The 17,078-nt window shown below is 41.7% G+C and overlaps 1 protein-coding gene across 1 annotated transcript in view; it reads left to right on the top strand.

Moving 5' to 3' along the window:
- Window positions 1-316: 316 nt before the first annotated feature.
- ZBTB10 (zinc finger and BTB domain containing 10) overlaps window positions 317-17,078 on the top strand; it is a 33,355-nt gene continuing 16,593 nt past the window's right edge. The window contains exons 1-2 of the mRNA XM_086740955.1: window positions 317-1,478; window positions 8,726-9,623. Coding sequence (XP_086597081.1) covers window positions 543-1,478; window positions 8,726-9,623 — 1,834 coding nt within the window. The 5' untranslated portion in view covers window positions 317-542. The remainder of the gene's footprint in view (window positions 1,479-8,725; window positions 9,624-17,078) is intronic.

Here is a 17,078-nt window from a genome sequence, read left to right on the forward strand (position 1 = left end):
GGGCGGGCTGCGGCCCCCTGGGGGGGAGGGAGGGGGGTCGCGTCCCCCCTCCCCCCTCCCCCCTCCCCCCTCCCATCGCCGTGTGGCGGGCGGGGCGGGGCGCGCGCGGCGGGGCGGGCGGCGCAGGGCAGGGGCGCGTGACGCGGCCCTGCTGTGGCGCCCGCCCCGCCGCTGCCTCCCCCCCCACCCCCCACCTCCCGCCTGCCCGCCCGCCCCCCGCTCGCGCTCCCCCTCCCCTGCGGTGGCGGTCCCGGTGCATTGTGGGAGCCGTCCGTTGTTCATTTGCCATTCGACCTGATCCGGGGCCTGTTGGGACGGAAGCGCCGCCGAGCCGGATCCATTGTGGGGAGCCTGCGGCGGTGATCTAGGCCGGAGCCGGAGGGGGGGCAGCGGCCGGACTTCGTTTCTCTCGGCCGCCGCCCCCGCCCCTTCCCGCACGGCAGCCGGCGCCTCCTTCCCGCGGGCAGAGCCCTCGGCCGGGCGGGGAGCGGCGGGCCAGGGGCGCGAGGCGGCGGCGGGCGGGGGGCGCGCGCGCGCCCGCCATGTTCGCGGAGATGAACCGGCGGACGCTGGCGTTCCGGGGCGGCGGCCTGGTCACCGCCGCGGCGGCCGCTGCTGCTGCCGGTGGCGCGGCCGAGACCTGGGACCGGCAGGACCCCGAGCCGCTGAACGGGCGCGGGGCGGACGAGGAAGCGGAGCTGGAGGGGCTGGAGGCCGAGGAGTTGGAGGCCGCCGCTGACGAGAAGGAGCTGCTGCTGCCGCAGGACGCCGTCTCACCCCCCGCCGCCGGCCCCATGTTCGCCGAGAGAAACCGCCGGACACTGGCCTTTCGGGGCGGCGGGGGGCTCCTGGCCGCCCCCTCCGCCGCTAACAATGGCTGCGAGGCGTCGGCCTGGCCGCGGAAGCACTTCAATGGGCGGGGGGCGGACGAGGAGATGGAGCTGGAGGGCGCGGAGGGCCTGGAGCCGGAGGGCCTGCTGGAGGGAAAGGAGCTGGTCCAGGACGGGGGCTCCCTGAGTGACAGCAGCGACGACGAGGAGGACGGCGAAGGGGGCAGCCTGGGCGACGGCAGCGGCGCGGAGGGCGGCAGCTGCAGCAGCAGCAGGCGGTCCGGAGGCGACGGAGGGGACGAGGCGGAGGGCAGCAGCGTGGGCGCGGGGGAGGGGGAGAGCATCAAGCACTTCCCACTGGCCAGGCCCAAGTCACTGCTGCAGAAGCTGCACATCTCCTTCCAGGGCTCCTGGCTCAAGGAGTTCCCATGGCTCTACTACTGCCAGGAGACCGGCCTCATGTCCTGCGCCTGGTGCACCGCCGCCGCGGCCGCCGCCGCCCCTCCCGAGCTGATCATGGCCGGCGGGGCCCTGCCCGGGGGGCACGACGAGCTCTGCAAGGGCACCCGCAACTACAAGCGGGCATTGCTCCTGCGGCACCACCTCTCCGCCGAGCATCGCCTCAACGAGCCGGTCAGCGCCGAGCAGGTAGGGTAGACGGCGGGGGTGGGTTGGGGGGGGGTCCGCGGGCGTGGGGGAGAGGCCAGCCTCCCCACTCGCATAGTTGTTTTTTGGTTGGTTGGTTTTTTTTTGTTTGGGTTTGTTTTTTTTTTTTTTTTTTCTTTTCTGCCTAGGTGTGTGTGAACTTCTTTAAATGGCTCCCTCTGTGTGTGTCGTTGCCCGTGGGGGCCAGTCACGCAGGGCTGCTCTCGCAGGCCGTGTGCGAAGCGGAAGGCGAGCCCGCTCCCCGGTTTGGGGTGACCCTCCGCTGGGTCTGGGCCGGCGCAGCGCTGTCAGCTTTGCCGTGTGGTGCAGCCCCGCAGCGTTTACGCCGGCTGTTGCTTACGGCTATACCTGGTTAACGTGGCCTCGCTGTTCGGAGGTCGCGAGTGCCGTTTTCATTGGTTTATCTGGTTATCTCGTGAAGATAAACCGGCAGTGTGGGAAAAAGTTGCGTACGAATACCAGTGTTGCTGCACTGATTTAAAAACACTCGTTACAACTTCCTCCTGCGGTACCGGAGGAGGCAGGGTAGTGTCCGGCTAGCGATTGCGTGAGAAGCTGGCGCTTGCCGGCGTGAAGTGAGAATTACTCTGCCGTTCTTAACAGCATGGTCCCTGTGTGGTGATCGGGTGTCTCTGTGTAGTTAAGACCTTCTCGTTTAAATCATTTTCCCGATTGTGTTCCTTTAGATTAAGTTACTGAGCAAGAAGTCTGCAATTGCTTGGTGTGTGTTTCAGATAAACATGTGGTTTCCTGAAAGCCGTGTTAATATGTCAGCTCTCCTTTAATGCTTCAGGATTGGTGAAACTCTTAATATTCCCCGCTGAACTTAAAATTACTGTGTTCCTTGGCTGCTTTTACGAATAAGGCAGAGCTAACTCTAGAAGATATGTGGATGAAAAGCCCTTAAGGAACACTCGTGTTGAATCGCCAACTTTCTGCAGCCTTTCCTCCTAAGGATGTCTGCGCTGCAGAAGTTCACTCGGATTGCCTTGCTGGCGTTAAACTTGCCAGCGGGCACAAGCTGATGTGCTTCAGGTTAGGCTAGTACTTGAACTGTTAGGCAGACCTTGAGCTATTAGCCGGAATTAATCCCTAATCACTCTGTTTTCACTGTTTAGAGCTCAGTTCTCATTATAAAACACCCATCTTTGTTGTATAGACGTAGCTGGAGCCCAAATTGTAGTGCAGTACTTAAATTGAGCTTATTGCTTGAGCGCTTTAAGGAGCTCAGGGTACCTTGGACAAGAGCTGCTATTCTGATGTTTAGGCAGGGTGTCAGGATGACAGATAAAATGTTAGGTGAGTGTAGGTTTTCTTAGAGCTGGTTGGAAAAGGAATGCAAGTTTTACGTGAAACTACTGCAGGATTGCAAGGGAAAAATTATGGTACATAGATATAAAAAATATTAGTTTTGCATTTATAAATGCAACGTTCACCTTCAAGGTGAGCAACACTATCTTTTCAGTAAGAGTATTTCTAAGGCAGGTACTGTTACAAACGTTTCATGGCAGTAGGTCATCTTAGCCGTTTCTACAGTCTGGGGTTTGCTATTCACTCTGCAGTATTTTAGCCCAACTTATCTTAAATAACTTGTTTGTAATTTTGAAACTGTTATTCTTAATTTCTTCTACTTCTTTTTATCTTTGAAACTTTTCTTTTGTTTAATGTTACTGCAGTATATTGCTTACCATCTTGTTGCCTAGTTTTTAACTTCTGAGTTGTGAATGATTACCCTGTAAAGGTATGTCCTGTCACTGTGTGGCCTCCTGTGTCACTAGATGTTGCTAATTCATGCCACACTTGGAAGTTGCTCTCACTCTGATTAAGCTACACGTAAATAAAACATATGCCAAGCGATTTTTCCTACTAAACTTACTGAAATTTCTTTCTATCTTCCTATTCCCAGTTTGTCGTAAGACTATTAAATAGTGGGAGGGTGGAAGGAGGGACAGGGTATTGGCTTGCATGTCACAGTAGCCAAATAAATGCTTACATTAACTTTTAGAAGATTAACCTTCCATTGTCATAGTAATATTTATAAAAACGAGCTTTTACTTTTATACCACTGATAGTTCAAGAAAAAATATTTGTAGTAACTGTAGTAATAAATGAAACAGTAGGATAGATGAGCTGTGTCAGTGGTTGTTTTGTACTGTATTAAAGATAAGATTTGGACAAAGTAAGCTTCTGTAAGGTAGCTCTAAGGAGATTGTTTTCCACCTGAAAATATCAGTGCTGGATGCTGCATCCCTGTGCAATTACCTTTTGTTTAAAAACTTCTTACAAGGAAAGGAATTGCAGTTTTTCAAGAGTCAATGCAGTTTTCTTTGTGGTGCACTTTGAGGTTACACGTGCTTTATCGCAAAGCTGATTAAGAATCTCTGTTTTCTTTCCGCTTCTATGTTTAATTTCCATATCCTTTCACACTTTTAATAGCACTTGAATTTCTCTTGATACGTATGTTTATATTAATACCAAAACAATAGCCCAATTTTTTCCTTAGTGCCATGATACCAGCTACTTGGAACAAAAGTAGATAATTTGCACCCTGACCGTATTTCCAACATACATAATGAGGCAGCAAAGCTGTTTAGATTTAATGAAACTTGGGAGAGGTCTTTCAGCCTTTGTCTTGGAGACAACACACGTGTATTCTTGACTTGACAAGCTTCAACTGCAGGGCATGTTTAGCAGCTGCTAATAAACATATGGCATAGTGCCACTGTTCAAGTGCAAAAAGGAAATTGTAGGTGTTAAGACAGTAAAGCAGTGGAAATTTCTATAGGTCTGTTGGATATTACACTCATGAAGAAACGAGTGATGGTTTCAATTTATTTTTGGGATACTTTTAATTTAGAATGCCAAAATACATCACAAGTGGTTGCAGCTGCTGTAATTCAAGGGTACTGAGCTGTCAGTCGGTGCTTCTTTCTAAGACAAAAATCTTGACTTTTTTTTTTTTCTTTCTTCTAGTTCTTTAAAACAATCTACCTCCATATTAAAGCTGAAGGAAAGATAGAATCAGTTTGAAACTACCTTAGTTTTTTTTAATAAACAGACTATTGCATTGCAAAAGTCTCAAGAAATAGACACTTACTGGCAAACCACCGCAGAAGATTTTAATGCTATGATTAATTTAGATCCATGAGATGTGGATTTATGGGCTTCTGGGGGTTTCTCCCCTCAAAGCTGCTGCTTAAAACATTTTCTCTCTGGACATAATTTGAAGCTGAGCTTTGGAAATACTGCCAGAAAAGCTTTCTCCAGCCTAACAGGCATGTTGGTTTAAAGCAGAAGCTCTCCAAAAGGAGGAAGGCCTTTGATGTGTTATTTTTTCCATGTGAGCTGTAATTGTTTGCTTTGTGTGAGTGGTGATGAATAGAAGTCTTGCTTTAGATGTAGGAGTTACATTATAGAGTTCTGAGTTAACTTCTTGAATTACTCTTAGCGTAGAAAAAAAAAGTTGAAGAGAAAATCAGACTTTCAGAGTAAGAACTATCATTTACTGTATTTTTATGTAGTGTTTTTACCGGACATCAAACTGCTTGATTGAATGTTAGGCACTTAATGGAACAGTTTTAAATTGCTGAGTTTTCTGTGAGCGATGCTATGGCATGTAAAATGGCAGCTGATAGAACCATCTTTTGAGATAATTTTCCTCTGTAGCTGCATATGCTTAAGAAGTTCCTGATAGCTCACTTTTCTTAGAAGATCCATTTTTCGTAAGAATTAATTTGGGGGCATAAGGAAACTGCTATAGAATAAGGTGTGGTAATGAGAAAGAGATAACAAAAATGTGGTATATCTACTTTGCGTATACAGACAGCTGAGATGGAATCTATGGTTAGATTGGTTTTGGTTTTGTTTGAGGATGCTTTTTTGTTTTTTGTTTTTTTTTTTTTTTTCTTCTTTCCCTCCTCACTGTTCTAGCTCCCAGGAGAGAGAGTATGCTGATGGCACAGGAGGAGGAAAAAAAAAAAATCAAGTGTCTGGTAGCAGTTTTTGATCATCTGTTTCTGCTCCTGTTAGCTTTTAGGCAAGTTTAATTAGTGAATTATATGTATTATATAGTCATTTATCTTTGAGTGTATTCATATAAGTCTAACTAATTGAAACCGAGCACAATATTGGTTTCCCTGAGCAGCCTCTGTTCTGTTAGGTCACTTCTTAATCATGCCTACAGGGAGAACCTTTTCAAACTTACTATGCTGTAGATTCCACAAATAAAACTGAAATAGTCCTGAGTTTTATTCTAGATTTCTTACCAGCTTTTGTTAAAGGAAAAGGTGGTTTGATGGTGAGATAACTTAGGTGATGGGGACACTTGATCTTAATTCTGAAAACATAATTGACATCTAAGCAAATATCATTAGTTTGTGGTTCTCATCAGAAAAACAGTACCCTTATGATGGTATGCTATGAGCACAACGCAACTAACAGAAGTTTAAAAACATACTTTTAAAATTTTCCCTAACAGTTTTATGCACCTTACCTCCTATTGAACTGTATTATACTCTCCACAAAATTTTTTCTTTTCCAGTTTTCTCATAGTAAATGTTAGTTCTGTACATAGGCTTCCTAACTGTTCAGGTATCTGGGCTTTCGTTTTGTTTGAGGTGTGGCATTAGGGTTAGCTACTTCCATACCAGCAGTTAAACACTTGTTTCCGATATCACAGTTAATTATAAAAATGTTTATCTATTTCCTGTAAAGCTGTAATACCGATCTCTTTCCCCCAACGCACACCCCTATAGCTCAGACATTAGTTGCATAGTATCTCTTTATTTCACTCAGCTTTATGGTCTTTTCATAATGAAGACTTCAGTCTTGTGTTTCTGTAACACATTTGTGATCTGCAGCTCCTTTTTACCATGCTGACTTGTTGTTTTCTTAGGGGAGGAAAAAATAAGTAAACTTTGATTTCTCTTTTTTTTAATCAGCTTTATGGGATACATACACCCGCTCAGTTAAAATGTACTCTTATCTCCATTCTTTAATCAGACATTTGTAAAAAGAACAGAACCACTGCAATTTATTTTAAAATTTTATGTGGTGTTTAATCTGTTCTCAGAGAACGAAATTGTCAGCTATCATAGCATCTATCTGACATTTACTGTGTGAGATGCAAGTCGCTGATGATTGACTTTGACTTTGGATCAGATTAAGACAAAAATTATCATACTCTAAAGTGTTGTCACTCTAGTCAATGTAATTGGTGTTTTGAAACTGCGCAGTGCTCCGTTGCTGGAGTGACAGGAAGCTAGTCCAGATCCAAAATCCACTGAGAACTTAAGGAATGATAGACTTAGTTGTCATACGTTTTGGATGTACTTTCTATTTTGGAAGTCTGATCTGAGGGAGTACTTGGGTATACCAGAGAGCACACAGAAAAAAAATAAGTCGAGATGGGACAAAGATCTATTGCTTGTTTTCACATAAAAGCCTAATTGCTTTTGTTTCTACTTCTTCTTTTCACTGAAGTGTTTTCCTGAGAAGGAATAGAAATTTACAAGCAACTTGAATGTGACAGCAAACTGAAATTTCTTTGCAGGAGATGCTGAAATGGTTTCTGTTTTGGTTATGTTGGGTATTATTTGCAGCTTATGGATGTAAGTACCATTTTGCAGTATGTAGTTACAGCCTCGGTTGTCATCCCAGTGGTCCACACTGGGATTATAACTTGAGGTGAGTACTGATTTAATGCATTAACTCCTGTGTGGTGGAAAATTCCTTTTTTTTTTTTTTTTTTTTTTTTTTTCTTCCTTAAATATAGCTGACTTCTGCCATAGTCTCAAATTAAGGGTAGTACTTTTCTGCAACATACATTTTAAATTGTGGGCTCATGACAGTGTTACTATTACCTTGTTAATCCTAATTTTGACCTGTAATGTTGAGGCAGTTGAGCTTTAATGATACCTCTAGCCCACAAGTCTGTGAGTTGTTTTAGAAAGTGAGAGGAGAAAATAATTTGCAAAATCTGGTCTTCTCTCATCCTAAGCCATATTTGAGGCAGCCAGTTTTGAACTGTCCTTATTTGCTAAGGAAGAAGAGAGTCTTGGAGATCCAGTATAAAACACTCTGTCATCACTGCTTTTGATGGCAGCACATATCAATCAATATAAGTATGGTCTCAAATATGCCAGATTGTGTTCTTTTCTGCTTTGTTCTAGCTGCTGCTCTGTAGCAGCTCTGAATCATCGTTGTCTAAACAGCAATTAAAAATTCTCTAAATGCCCTCAAATCCAGTTCAGACCTTGTTTCTTATCAGCTTCTCACTGCCTGAACTAATCTTGAACAACTAATTTCTTGGTATTGGATTGTCTGATACTACTTATAGCAGAATTTTCAAGCCATGTTTGAAATAGCATCTTAAAAAGATTGTAGAGAGTCACAGAAGTATATATATTGTCTGTGTACTAAGTATGTACCAGTTAAAGGTGTTGCTACTGGAAAGTTTCAGTGAAGCGTAGTTCAAGAAGGTCTTGGTCATGGAAGCTAGACTTTTGGTCACCTGCAGTATTCTGTTGTCTTGTCGTATAATACAGCTATTTAATCATAAACCTGCTGCAGTTGGAAAATAAAGAATAAATGCCTAATTTGTAGAACTGTATAGGAAATACATCTGCTATTACAACTACTTCGGTAATATGTTTTCTTTATAACATATGAGACAGGTTGGGAGATACAGACCAAGTCTGTATTAATCTCTGATGTATTAATCTCTCAGTATGAGAGAATGTTGAATCAGTTATCAGGATTCTAGCTACCCATTTAAGCGAAAGTTTCTAGGGAAAAACGAGGGGGGGAGTGGTTGGATCTGTGAAAACCATCTAGTTAAATCTTTGGAAAAAGAGGGTCCTGAATCTTTAAAGTATGTGGGTTAAGAAAAACAAGTACTTCACACTCAACTAAGTCCTTCCTTACTTTTGCCCCAAATTTCACTTCCTTTGCCCTCAAGGCAATTCCACTAGTTCTGTTTTTTATTCTGAATTTGGGGGTGGAGGATGCAGAATGAGATCATGATTCTTAGTTTTCAGAGTTGTTGTTTGGTTTTTTTAGATTATATATTCCAGCATGCCTTTATGACCAAGAATACAATTTTTTTTTTAAATGTTTGTTTGAATAACATTCTTTTCTTAAGTTTATTTTCATATCCTTGTTATGATGTTGGAGGACTAAGGAGAGCATTCATTAAGAGCTAATTATGGTTGTGGTTTTTTTAATTGCAGGAGTCAGAGTTACCATCAGAACTGAATAATGAAGGATACTGTGATTTTAACAGCAGGCCAAATGAGAACTCCTACTGCTATCAGCTCCTGCAAGAGCTCAACGAGCAGAGGAAGAAAGGCATTCTTTGTGATGTTAATATTGTGGTGAGTGGGAGGGTCTTCAGAGCTCACAAGAACATCCTGGTTGCAGGCAGCCGCTTCTTTAAGACTCTATATTGCTTTACAAACAAAGAAAGCCGTAACCAAACCACTGTTACCTATTTAGACGTTGTTGCTGTTCAAGGTTTTTCTGTCATCTTGGACTTCTTGTATTCTGGTAACCTCGTGCTTACGAGCCAAAATGCCATTGAAGTGATGTCAGTGGCCAGCTACCTTCAGATGACGGAGGTTGTCCAGTCCTGCCGCAACTTCATTAAAGATGCCTTAAACATAAGTATAAAGTCAGAAGCTCCGGAGACTGTTGTAGTGGATTACAACAGAAGATCTGTCAGTAGGGATGGTTTGTCTCCAAGGGATCAGAAAGTTGCCAGCTTCTGGGCAACACGAAACCTTACCAACTTGGCAAGTAGCATAAAAACTGAGAATGATGGTTACTCTATTGATGAGGGCCAAATGGAAAGCTACCAAATGAATGACTGCAGTTGGGTCCAGGACAGCTCACCTGAAATGGCTGAAAATGAATCTCAAGGTGAGGGAAAAGTTTTCGTATGGAATGACATGGGCGCACAGGGACAATCAGTTCAAGAACCTGGAAAAGCAAGAAGAAAAAACCAAACTGCAAAGAGATTTATTTATAATATACCGCCTAATACTGAAGAGAACTCGGAAGATTGCTCGGTGTTGCAACCGTCAGTCCCATATCCAGAAGAAGATTTGTCATTTATTAAAGAAGAAGCAGGTAAATATTGTTTAATGTCAGTCATGTCATTTGAAAACTAAATTATTGAATGAAGTACATGAGAGTGTAACTTTTATAAAGGTGCGTTGGATAGGTTCATCTAGTAAGGTCAGCACACCTGTCAGGTCACTAGATCAGTAAATCCTGATTCTACGGCTTGGGGCACAGCAGTGTATCTTTGGCTAGAGAAAGGAACGACAGGGCTGTGCCATGCAGTGTGCAGCATGCTGTTTGGAGCCCCACCTGATAGAAACTACAATTCTTACATTTACGTTTAATCTGTAGCCACTATTAGGCATAAAATCAAGGAGTAAGAACTGATGGCTAATGGTGTTAACTGGTTGCACAGAGAGTAAGGGCCTTTATAATTTCCTTCTGTACAGTAGCAAAAGATTGTTGTGGTAATCTCACTTACCTGAGTGTCACCCAGAAACAGAAGTCAACTTTCCACTGCTGTTTATTGTAGAGGTATCTGCGAAGCTACGAAATGGAGTAATCCTGGCCAGTATAATATAAACTATTAAAGCAGATCTGTGGAACAGGTTGGGAAGAGATGCCACAATGACATTTAGTAGAGGCAATATATTTTTGTTGACCTATTCTTTAAACAAATCCTGAGAGTGACTCAATTAATAGGATTTTTGTTCTTAAGGATCTGTCGTTAATGTAAATGCTAAAATAAGATTAAATATCTGTTTGCTAAACAAATATAGTCACACAAAGAATTATAAGCTGTTCACAGTGTAATTGGGATTTGGGGCAATGAAATTAAGTTTAGATTTTTATTTTTTAAATTATTATTATTATTATACTGTATGAATAGTTGAGGTATATATTTGAAGTACTGCCATTTAACCTGTATCACTTTTCGATGAGTTAGCAGTTTTGAAAACTCACCCTAATTTAGGAGTCAAATTAAAGTTGTGTTTGAGACATAGCTGTAACAAAGTTCTTTAGATGTGTCTGTTCCTAAAGCGTTTTAAAATCTATGCCCCCTGCAAACATCAAGGGACTGTGGATATCCTCTCCTTCCCAGGTGCAAGGGGTAGAATTAAGAGGGAAATAAAAAAAAAAGCAACGCTCACACCTGTAGGTATAGAATATTCCCAGATATTTTTGTATTCCAGTGACAAAGCAGGGATTTGAAAGCAACTGGAGTTCTGGGAGAGTCTTGGAACCTATATTTATTTTGGTGAAATGAGGGATGGTCTTTTCCTTCCTGTGCCCCTAGACTTGTTTAAACACAAGGCTGAAAGAAACCCTTTCAAGAGTGGCAGGGACAGACCAGCTCTCTTGGGGCCCTGAAACACCTCTGCCCTCTACTCACAGGGTGTAGGTGCCTGTTGGTGCAGCTGGCAGCTGCTGAGGTGCGAGGAGGCAGTGCGGAAACAGCGGTCTAGCAGAGAGCATTTGGTAGCTCTGCGCTGTGCCATACCAGTATATATGCATGAGCACCGTGGTGACATGTGACAATATAAAGTGATGCAGACTGGCACTGTGGAAGTGTACATCTGGCACGTGAGCAGGGGCAGCCAGTACAGGTTCCATCCATATAGTTAGCAAGTACTGTGGTGTGAAGGAGCAGCTCTGGAGAAGCAGCTGTGCTGAGCAGCTAACATTCATTCTGTAAATGCTTCAGGAGGTTTACTTATCTCTAGTCTTCATCTGTGAAGTCAGTGGGTAGGTCTACTTCAGCTTTGCAGTTCAGCTTGGGAGTGTGCACTTGTAAAGTGAATTTCCTGATCTTTTCTTACTGTCTAAGCTTTCTTAGACTGCACAGGGTTTCTTCTGTCTGAAATAAAAATGGAAGCTGTGTTTCAGAAACATGCCTGTTGCATGTCAACTGCTACCAGGCCTTGGGTCCACAGCACCAGGTTAGATCTAGCCTGAATTAAAGCACCTTTAGATGTGTACAGTGGGGATGTTCACTCCTCAGCACCCACACGAGAACTCTGACTGTGCTGGGCTGCACTACTTGATAATACATACTTAGTTGTGGTGGCATGAAAAGTGCAGCAGGGAATCTGGAGCAGGAGCTGAGGACCTGTATATTAATTGCACAAACATCAAATTCCTGACACAATTTAACGTGTGATTTCTATTTCTGATTTATATTGGATAGATATTCAAGGCCTTTTACTGTTGGAAATACCACAGAAAATACGTCTACTGAATGGAGTCCCCTGCAACAGAAGTAAATACTTGTTTGCATTCTGCAGGATCTGAATATGTGCTGTGGAGCTTTCTCGAAGAAATAGTGGAGGATATGGGCAGTGCAGTAATGATTAATGGAGTTTAGTCCTGTTCAGTTCTTCTGGACAGAAGCACCAAGGTTTCTGGTAACTTCTTGTGCTAAAGAATTAGGTTACAAAATAGACACATGCAGCATCTTGACAAGAAGAGCTGTCTTAGAGGCTAGGGGCACACTGAATTTGTGCTGTGGTATCTGTTGAAAGTTCTGTGATTGCAGGAGGGAGTTTAGTTTATTGAACTATAAAATAGTTTAAGCTAATGATCTCCTTGGTACTTTTGGAGCACAACATAAATGATCCCATGTAAATAATTACATTTTCTGTCAGTGTTAGAACTATTTTGGAAGCCATATCTAATATTTTTATAACAAGATCTTTACTTTTATGAAGTTCTTACGTGTATGCACATTGTTTGAAACAAGAAGAGATTTTGGAAGTAAGGCTTGGTGTAGCTTACTTTCACCCATAGCCTGTGCTTCAGCATTTGGTGTTCTTTCTCCTCTGCTGCTGGCTAGCTTTTTCTTTCCTTTGCCAGTAGATTCCACTCTTAAACACTCTTCTTTCAGTTGCTCCCTCCACCCCCCAAGAAAAGGTGCAAGAGGGAGGAGTGGACAATTGGAAGAATGACAAGAACGGGTTGTAGAGTAACCTGCAGGTTATACGATAACTTCTTAGTTGTAGATTACATCTCTTGTGGAGATGAAAAACTACCAAAAATAGTAGACACTGAGTTAAAAAATACATAAGAAAATGTCTTCTGGAATAGATACAAGACCATGCTATGAGAAGAAAAGAAATAGTAAAGTCTTATGATGAAAGCTAAGGAGTGCCCTGTCCCTTTGGTTGCTGAAAAGGAAAGAATGAGCTTCTAATATTACACTTTGTCATGTGCTGATGGAGATAGTCAGCAGTTAAGAGAAGTCCAGTTACATGCGAAGTGAGTTGCTGTGACCTTAATTATGGTTTCAGGTTGTCTGGTGTTTTTGTGAGGGTAAAGAAATACCATAGATACCCTAGGAGGGAAGCCTATTTAACAACACTCCTCTCACCACAAGAATTTACCCCAAAAGCCACTATCTTGAATTCCATAGTAAATGGACTTTCCAGTTGGGTACTGCTAGGTAAGTATTAGATAATCAACAATAAAAGCTATCTGAACTATCTGCTACCCATCTTGTCCCAGTAAAGCAAACATGTTAAACTGGTCCTTGCTAAATATGAGTTTTCCTACACTTATTCATAAGGATATGTCGCCTTCTTCTTTTTCTTACCTTGCATTGACAGTGAGTCTATATTTAACACCTTCCCAGTAAAAGTAGCGCTTTGAGTTTCAAAAAACTCCATGAAGTTGGGATGCATTTTAAATTGCATGTACCATCTTCATTTACCTACTCTTAATGAAGCTTTCAAGTCTTCTGCAGTCTTAGCTGTATTAGTTAAAATACCTGTATTTCTTCACACTGAATGTTACCGCCTATCTGGTTGATAATCTGTTAAAAAATGTCTTTACTGTTTACAGCCATGGTGTGTTCTACAATTAACAATTTACCATGGTGAAAATAACAGCGCAATCAGTCAGCATCTCTTACTCAGTTTGCAGTTCATAATAGCTCAGTGATTCTAATTAACCATATTCTTAATGTCTGTTCATAGTTTTTTATGAATCTTTATAAATTCTTAAGTTAGCTTTTTGTTTGGGCCTGTTTTTTGGAGTACAAGTGTCTTATCCACAGGCTTCAGAACACAACTCTGAGGTATTGCTTGTGCTTCCCAGAGCAGACAATGTTGATTATTAAGGGGACTTATATGTAATATTACAAAGCTACCACTGGATTGTTACCATGCTTTTCAGGCTAGATAATGCTGTGTCATATATTGTGGTGGAGGTGAGAGCAAGGATAACAAGGGCAGGATGAAAACAGCCCTTTTGTGGAACAAGAGGGTTCCTAAATGATTTTGTAGAGATTCTCAAGAACTTTAATTCAGTTTGCTGTAGAAGCAACTGCTTCTCAGAAGGATACAAGCACAAACTAAACCTGCTTACAAAAAATACAGTGCTGGTCAATTTTCCTCATGATGTGAGGGAGCTGCATAATACAGCTTGAACAGAACTTTACAGTAAAGAAAGGTAATTTTGTATTTGAAGAAACAAAGATGGATGGACTTACCTGGAGATGCATATATTTCTTGTAGGGATAAACCCCACTTGACTGTCTGAGTTATAAAGAAAAAAAAAAATAGTATAAGAAAATTAAGGTTTTTTTACCTTCTATTCCATGGTACTATGACTCTCAATCAGATCTTTCTCAGATCTCCAGCTGATAACCTGATTGAAAGATTTAAATTGCTTAATGGACCTTTAAGCTCTTCATTTGCCCCATTCCTTATGTAATCTGGTATTGAAGGCCCCATAGGTTTTTCAGAAGTCATCTAAAGAGAGTACAACATCTGAGGGTCAACTTCTTCCTCATTCATTAAATTTACCTCTCCCGGGGATGATCCCAAAGACAAGTAGATACTCACATTCTCATGGTATGGTCAACCACTGACCTTGCAATATTAAACAATGTTCTGTGTATTACTGTTCTGTTTTACAAATAAAATAACAATAAAAAAAAAATAAAAAGCAAGCAGAGTGGGTGGATTGGGGAAGAAGATTATGTGGTGTTGACAGACTTTTTCTGCCTGAAAAACATGCTTTTGGTTTTTTGTCTTAGTGCAATTGAAGTGTAGGCAATACTTTCACTTTTAAAAATTATCAATCTGAAATGCTGATTTAATTTTTCTGCTACCTTGTTCATGAAATAGTGATAATGATGGCAGTAGCTCCATACATAAAGATGACCAGGGGCTGTGTATCTTCTTGATTTATTTGGGGGGCATAACTCTAGCCACAAAAGCTAGCTGTGCTATTTCTTCAGCTAGCTTTCCTCCTGCATCTCAAAGATGTAGCTTAGTAAGTAAAATCTAATTCATTTTATCACATGCTGTAGAGTGAAAGTGGTTTTACTCCAGATGTTTCGGATTATTTTGAATTGTAGCTGATTTTCAGAGTAGCGTGAGCTCTTTTAAAGTATCATGAAGATTAGAATACTACTTCCTTTAAAAAGCTTTTTTTACAGATAGTAATTACCCTAGAAACTGAAGTCTCGTTTTTATCTACAGCTTCCTTATCTCCTACGTGCTTGTCTTCACATGCCTATCTGTTCCCACACAATATATATGAAGCTAAAAGACTCCGAAAGGACTTCTAAAAATGCCCTTTACACCTTCGCTGACATATGGTACAGAAAAACAATGTTATATTTCTTATTTAGCCCTTAGCTTTTCAGTGTGATAGGCCTATTCAATTCAGTTATGCCACCATAACTCCCTGTGAGAGCACTCTTACATTAGATTGACTTTGTCATATAAGAATTTATAGAAGTATAAATTGCTTGTCAGTTACTCTGGGCTTACAAGTCTTTGTTTCCTGATTTGGGGATTTTTTTTGTGTGTGTTTGTTTTTATTTGTTGGTTTTGTTTTTTTTAAATTTGAGGAAGGAGATAGCTATCAACACTAAGCATGACCTGAGTAGAATATGTTTTAAGTGGCATGTAATTTACCTAAGAGGTGATTCCTTCAGCTTATTTCTTTCAGACTCTCTTTCCTTGCTGAGGAGTTTTGCCTGCTGCCCAACCATTTATTCTCTGTGTACATTCTGGAATTCTTGTGTACAGAACTTGGAGTTGGTTTTTGGGGTGGAGGAGAGAAGTAGGCAGCATTTCTTACTTGTGCCGGTTTCTGGCAGGTATCAGTAAATACATTCAACCAGAGATGTGTTCATAGCATAAGAAGTTTATACTAAATGTAGAGTACTGTAGCACAGCAAGCTTATACTATGTGTTTACCCTAAAGCTCACTGTAGTACTTGCAGTACACGTGTGTTGGTAGGAGTACAGCATTAGTGGACAATTTCAATTTAACCACTGACCTTCATTAGTGCAGCTCTGTTAGTTATAACCTTCATACTGAGAACAGTAGAGAAGACAGCAAGATCAGAGTTGCCATTTTTACTGTAAAAATGTAGCCATAATTGCAGAACTTTAGTGACTTATGGTATACCCAGGACTCGAAGGAGTTTGAGGGGACATGATCCTTAAAGCTGGAAAAAGTGCCTTTGTTAAGGAGCAGTTGTATTTCATGGCCAGATCCTGTGAAAAGTATGAGCTGCCTAAAAGTTCCAATCTTTTAAACATTTGCTTGCTTGAGACCTTTCTTTAGGGTGTTACGTTGCGTGTTGTAAGGAGAACATGACACCAGTCTGCCAAGCTTAGTTTTTCATGTTCTCCCAGATCTTATTATGCAGAGTTCCTAAGGAAGTATCTAGGCTTTTGTTGTTGTTGTTGTTGTTGGAAGGATTGAGATTTCTCTTTTTGTTGTGGTATTTTTACAGATTTGTGCCTTTGTCTTGTACCTTAATTTTCTTCAAAGCCCAGTGTAAAGACAAAATCCCTCGGTATTCCTGGATAAAGTTAGGCTTCGGTGAAGTAAGTCTGGAATGAATGATACTGAGATACTAGTTCAACACAAGGCCTTTGGTAAATTATGCTACTGCTTTTAAGACTACCTGTGATTAGAGAAGCTAATGTGAAGATTTCCTTAGCATTTCCTTTCAACTGTTTTGGCATAAAAAGTTGTTCAGACCAAAACAGTCTCTACACAGCAATGGTGTCTGTGCTTGTGTCTTTACATAAGAACAAATACAAATTAAGACTCATATCAGCTCTTGGTGTATTTGTCTCAACTACAATGACATCAGTGGTCTTTGATCATGATGCACAGTGATACTTCCATCTCCTGTCCCTCAAACTGACATTTCATTCTTCCTTTAAGAAAAGATGTTTACAAGCTGCAACGTGTAGCTGATAAAATGATAGCAATAGCAGTTCTGTAATGCTGATGCAGAGAGAAACTTAGGGCTTTACTGTGTAGAGAACCCTTACGTTAGAGCTAAGGCGGGAATAATTTATTTTTTTTTTTACCTACTCCTTGGGGAGAAACTGGCAGCTTTAGGACAAGTAAAACTTATTTCCTTGGATTTGTTCCACAGTTACTTTTTCAAAGACTTAGCAAGAAGATAGGAACAGAACATAATGCCAAGACATTTAATTTGGTTACCAGAGTATCTAGAGTGGTTGCTGGTTTTTATTGTGTTGAAGG

Source organism: Chlamydotis macqueenii, chromosome 2, assembly GCF_036417535.1.
Source record: "Chlamydotis macqueenii isolate bChlMac1 chromosome 2, bChlMac1.mat, whole genome shotgun sequence".
Classification (NCBI taxonomy): Eukaryota; Metazoa; Chordata; class Aves; order Otidiformes; family Otididae; genus Chlamydotis; species Chlamydotis macqueenii.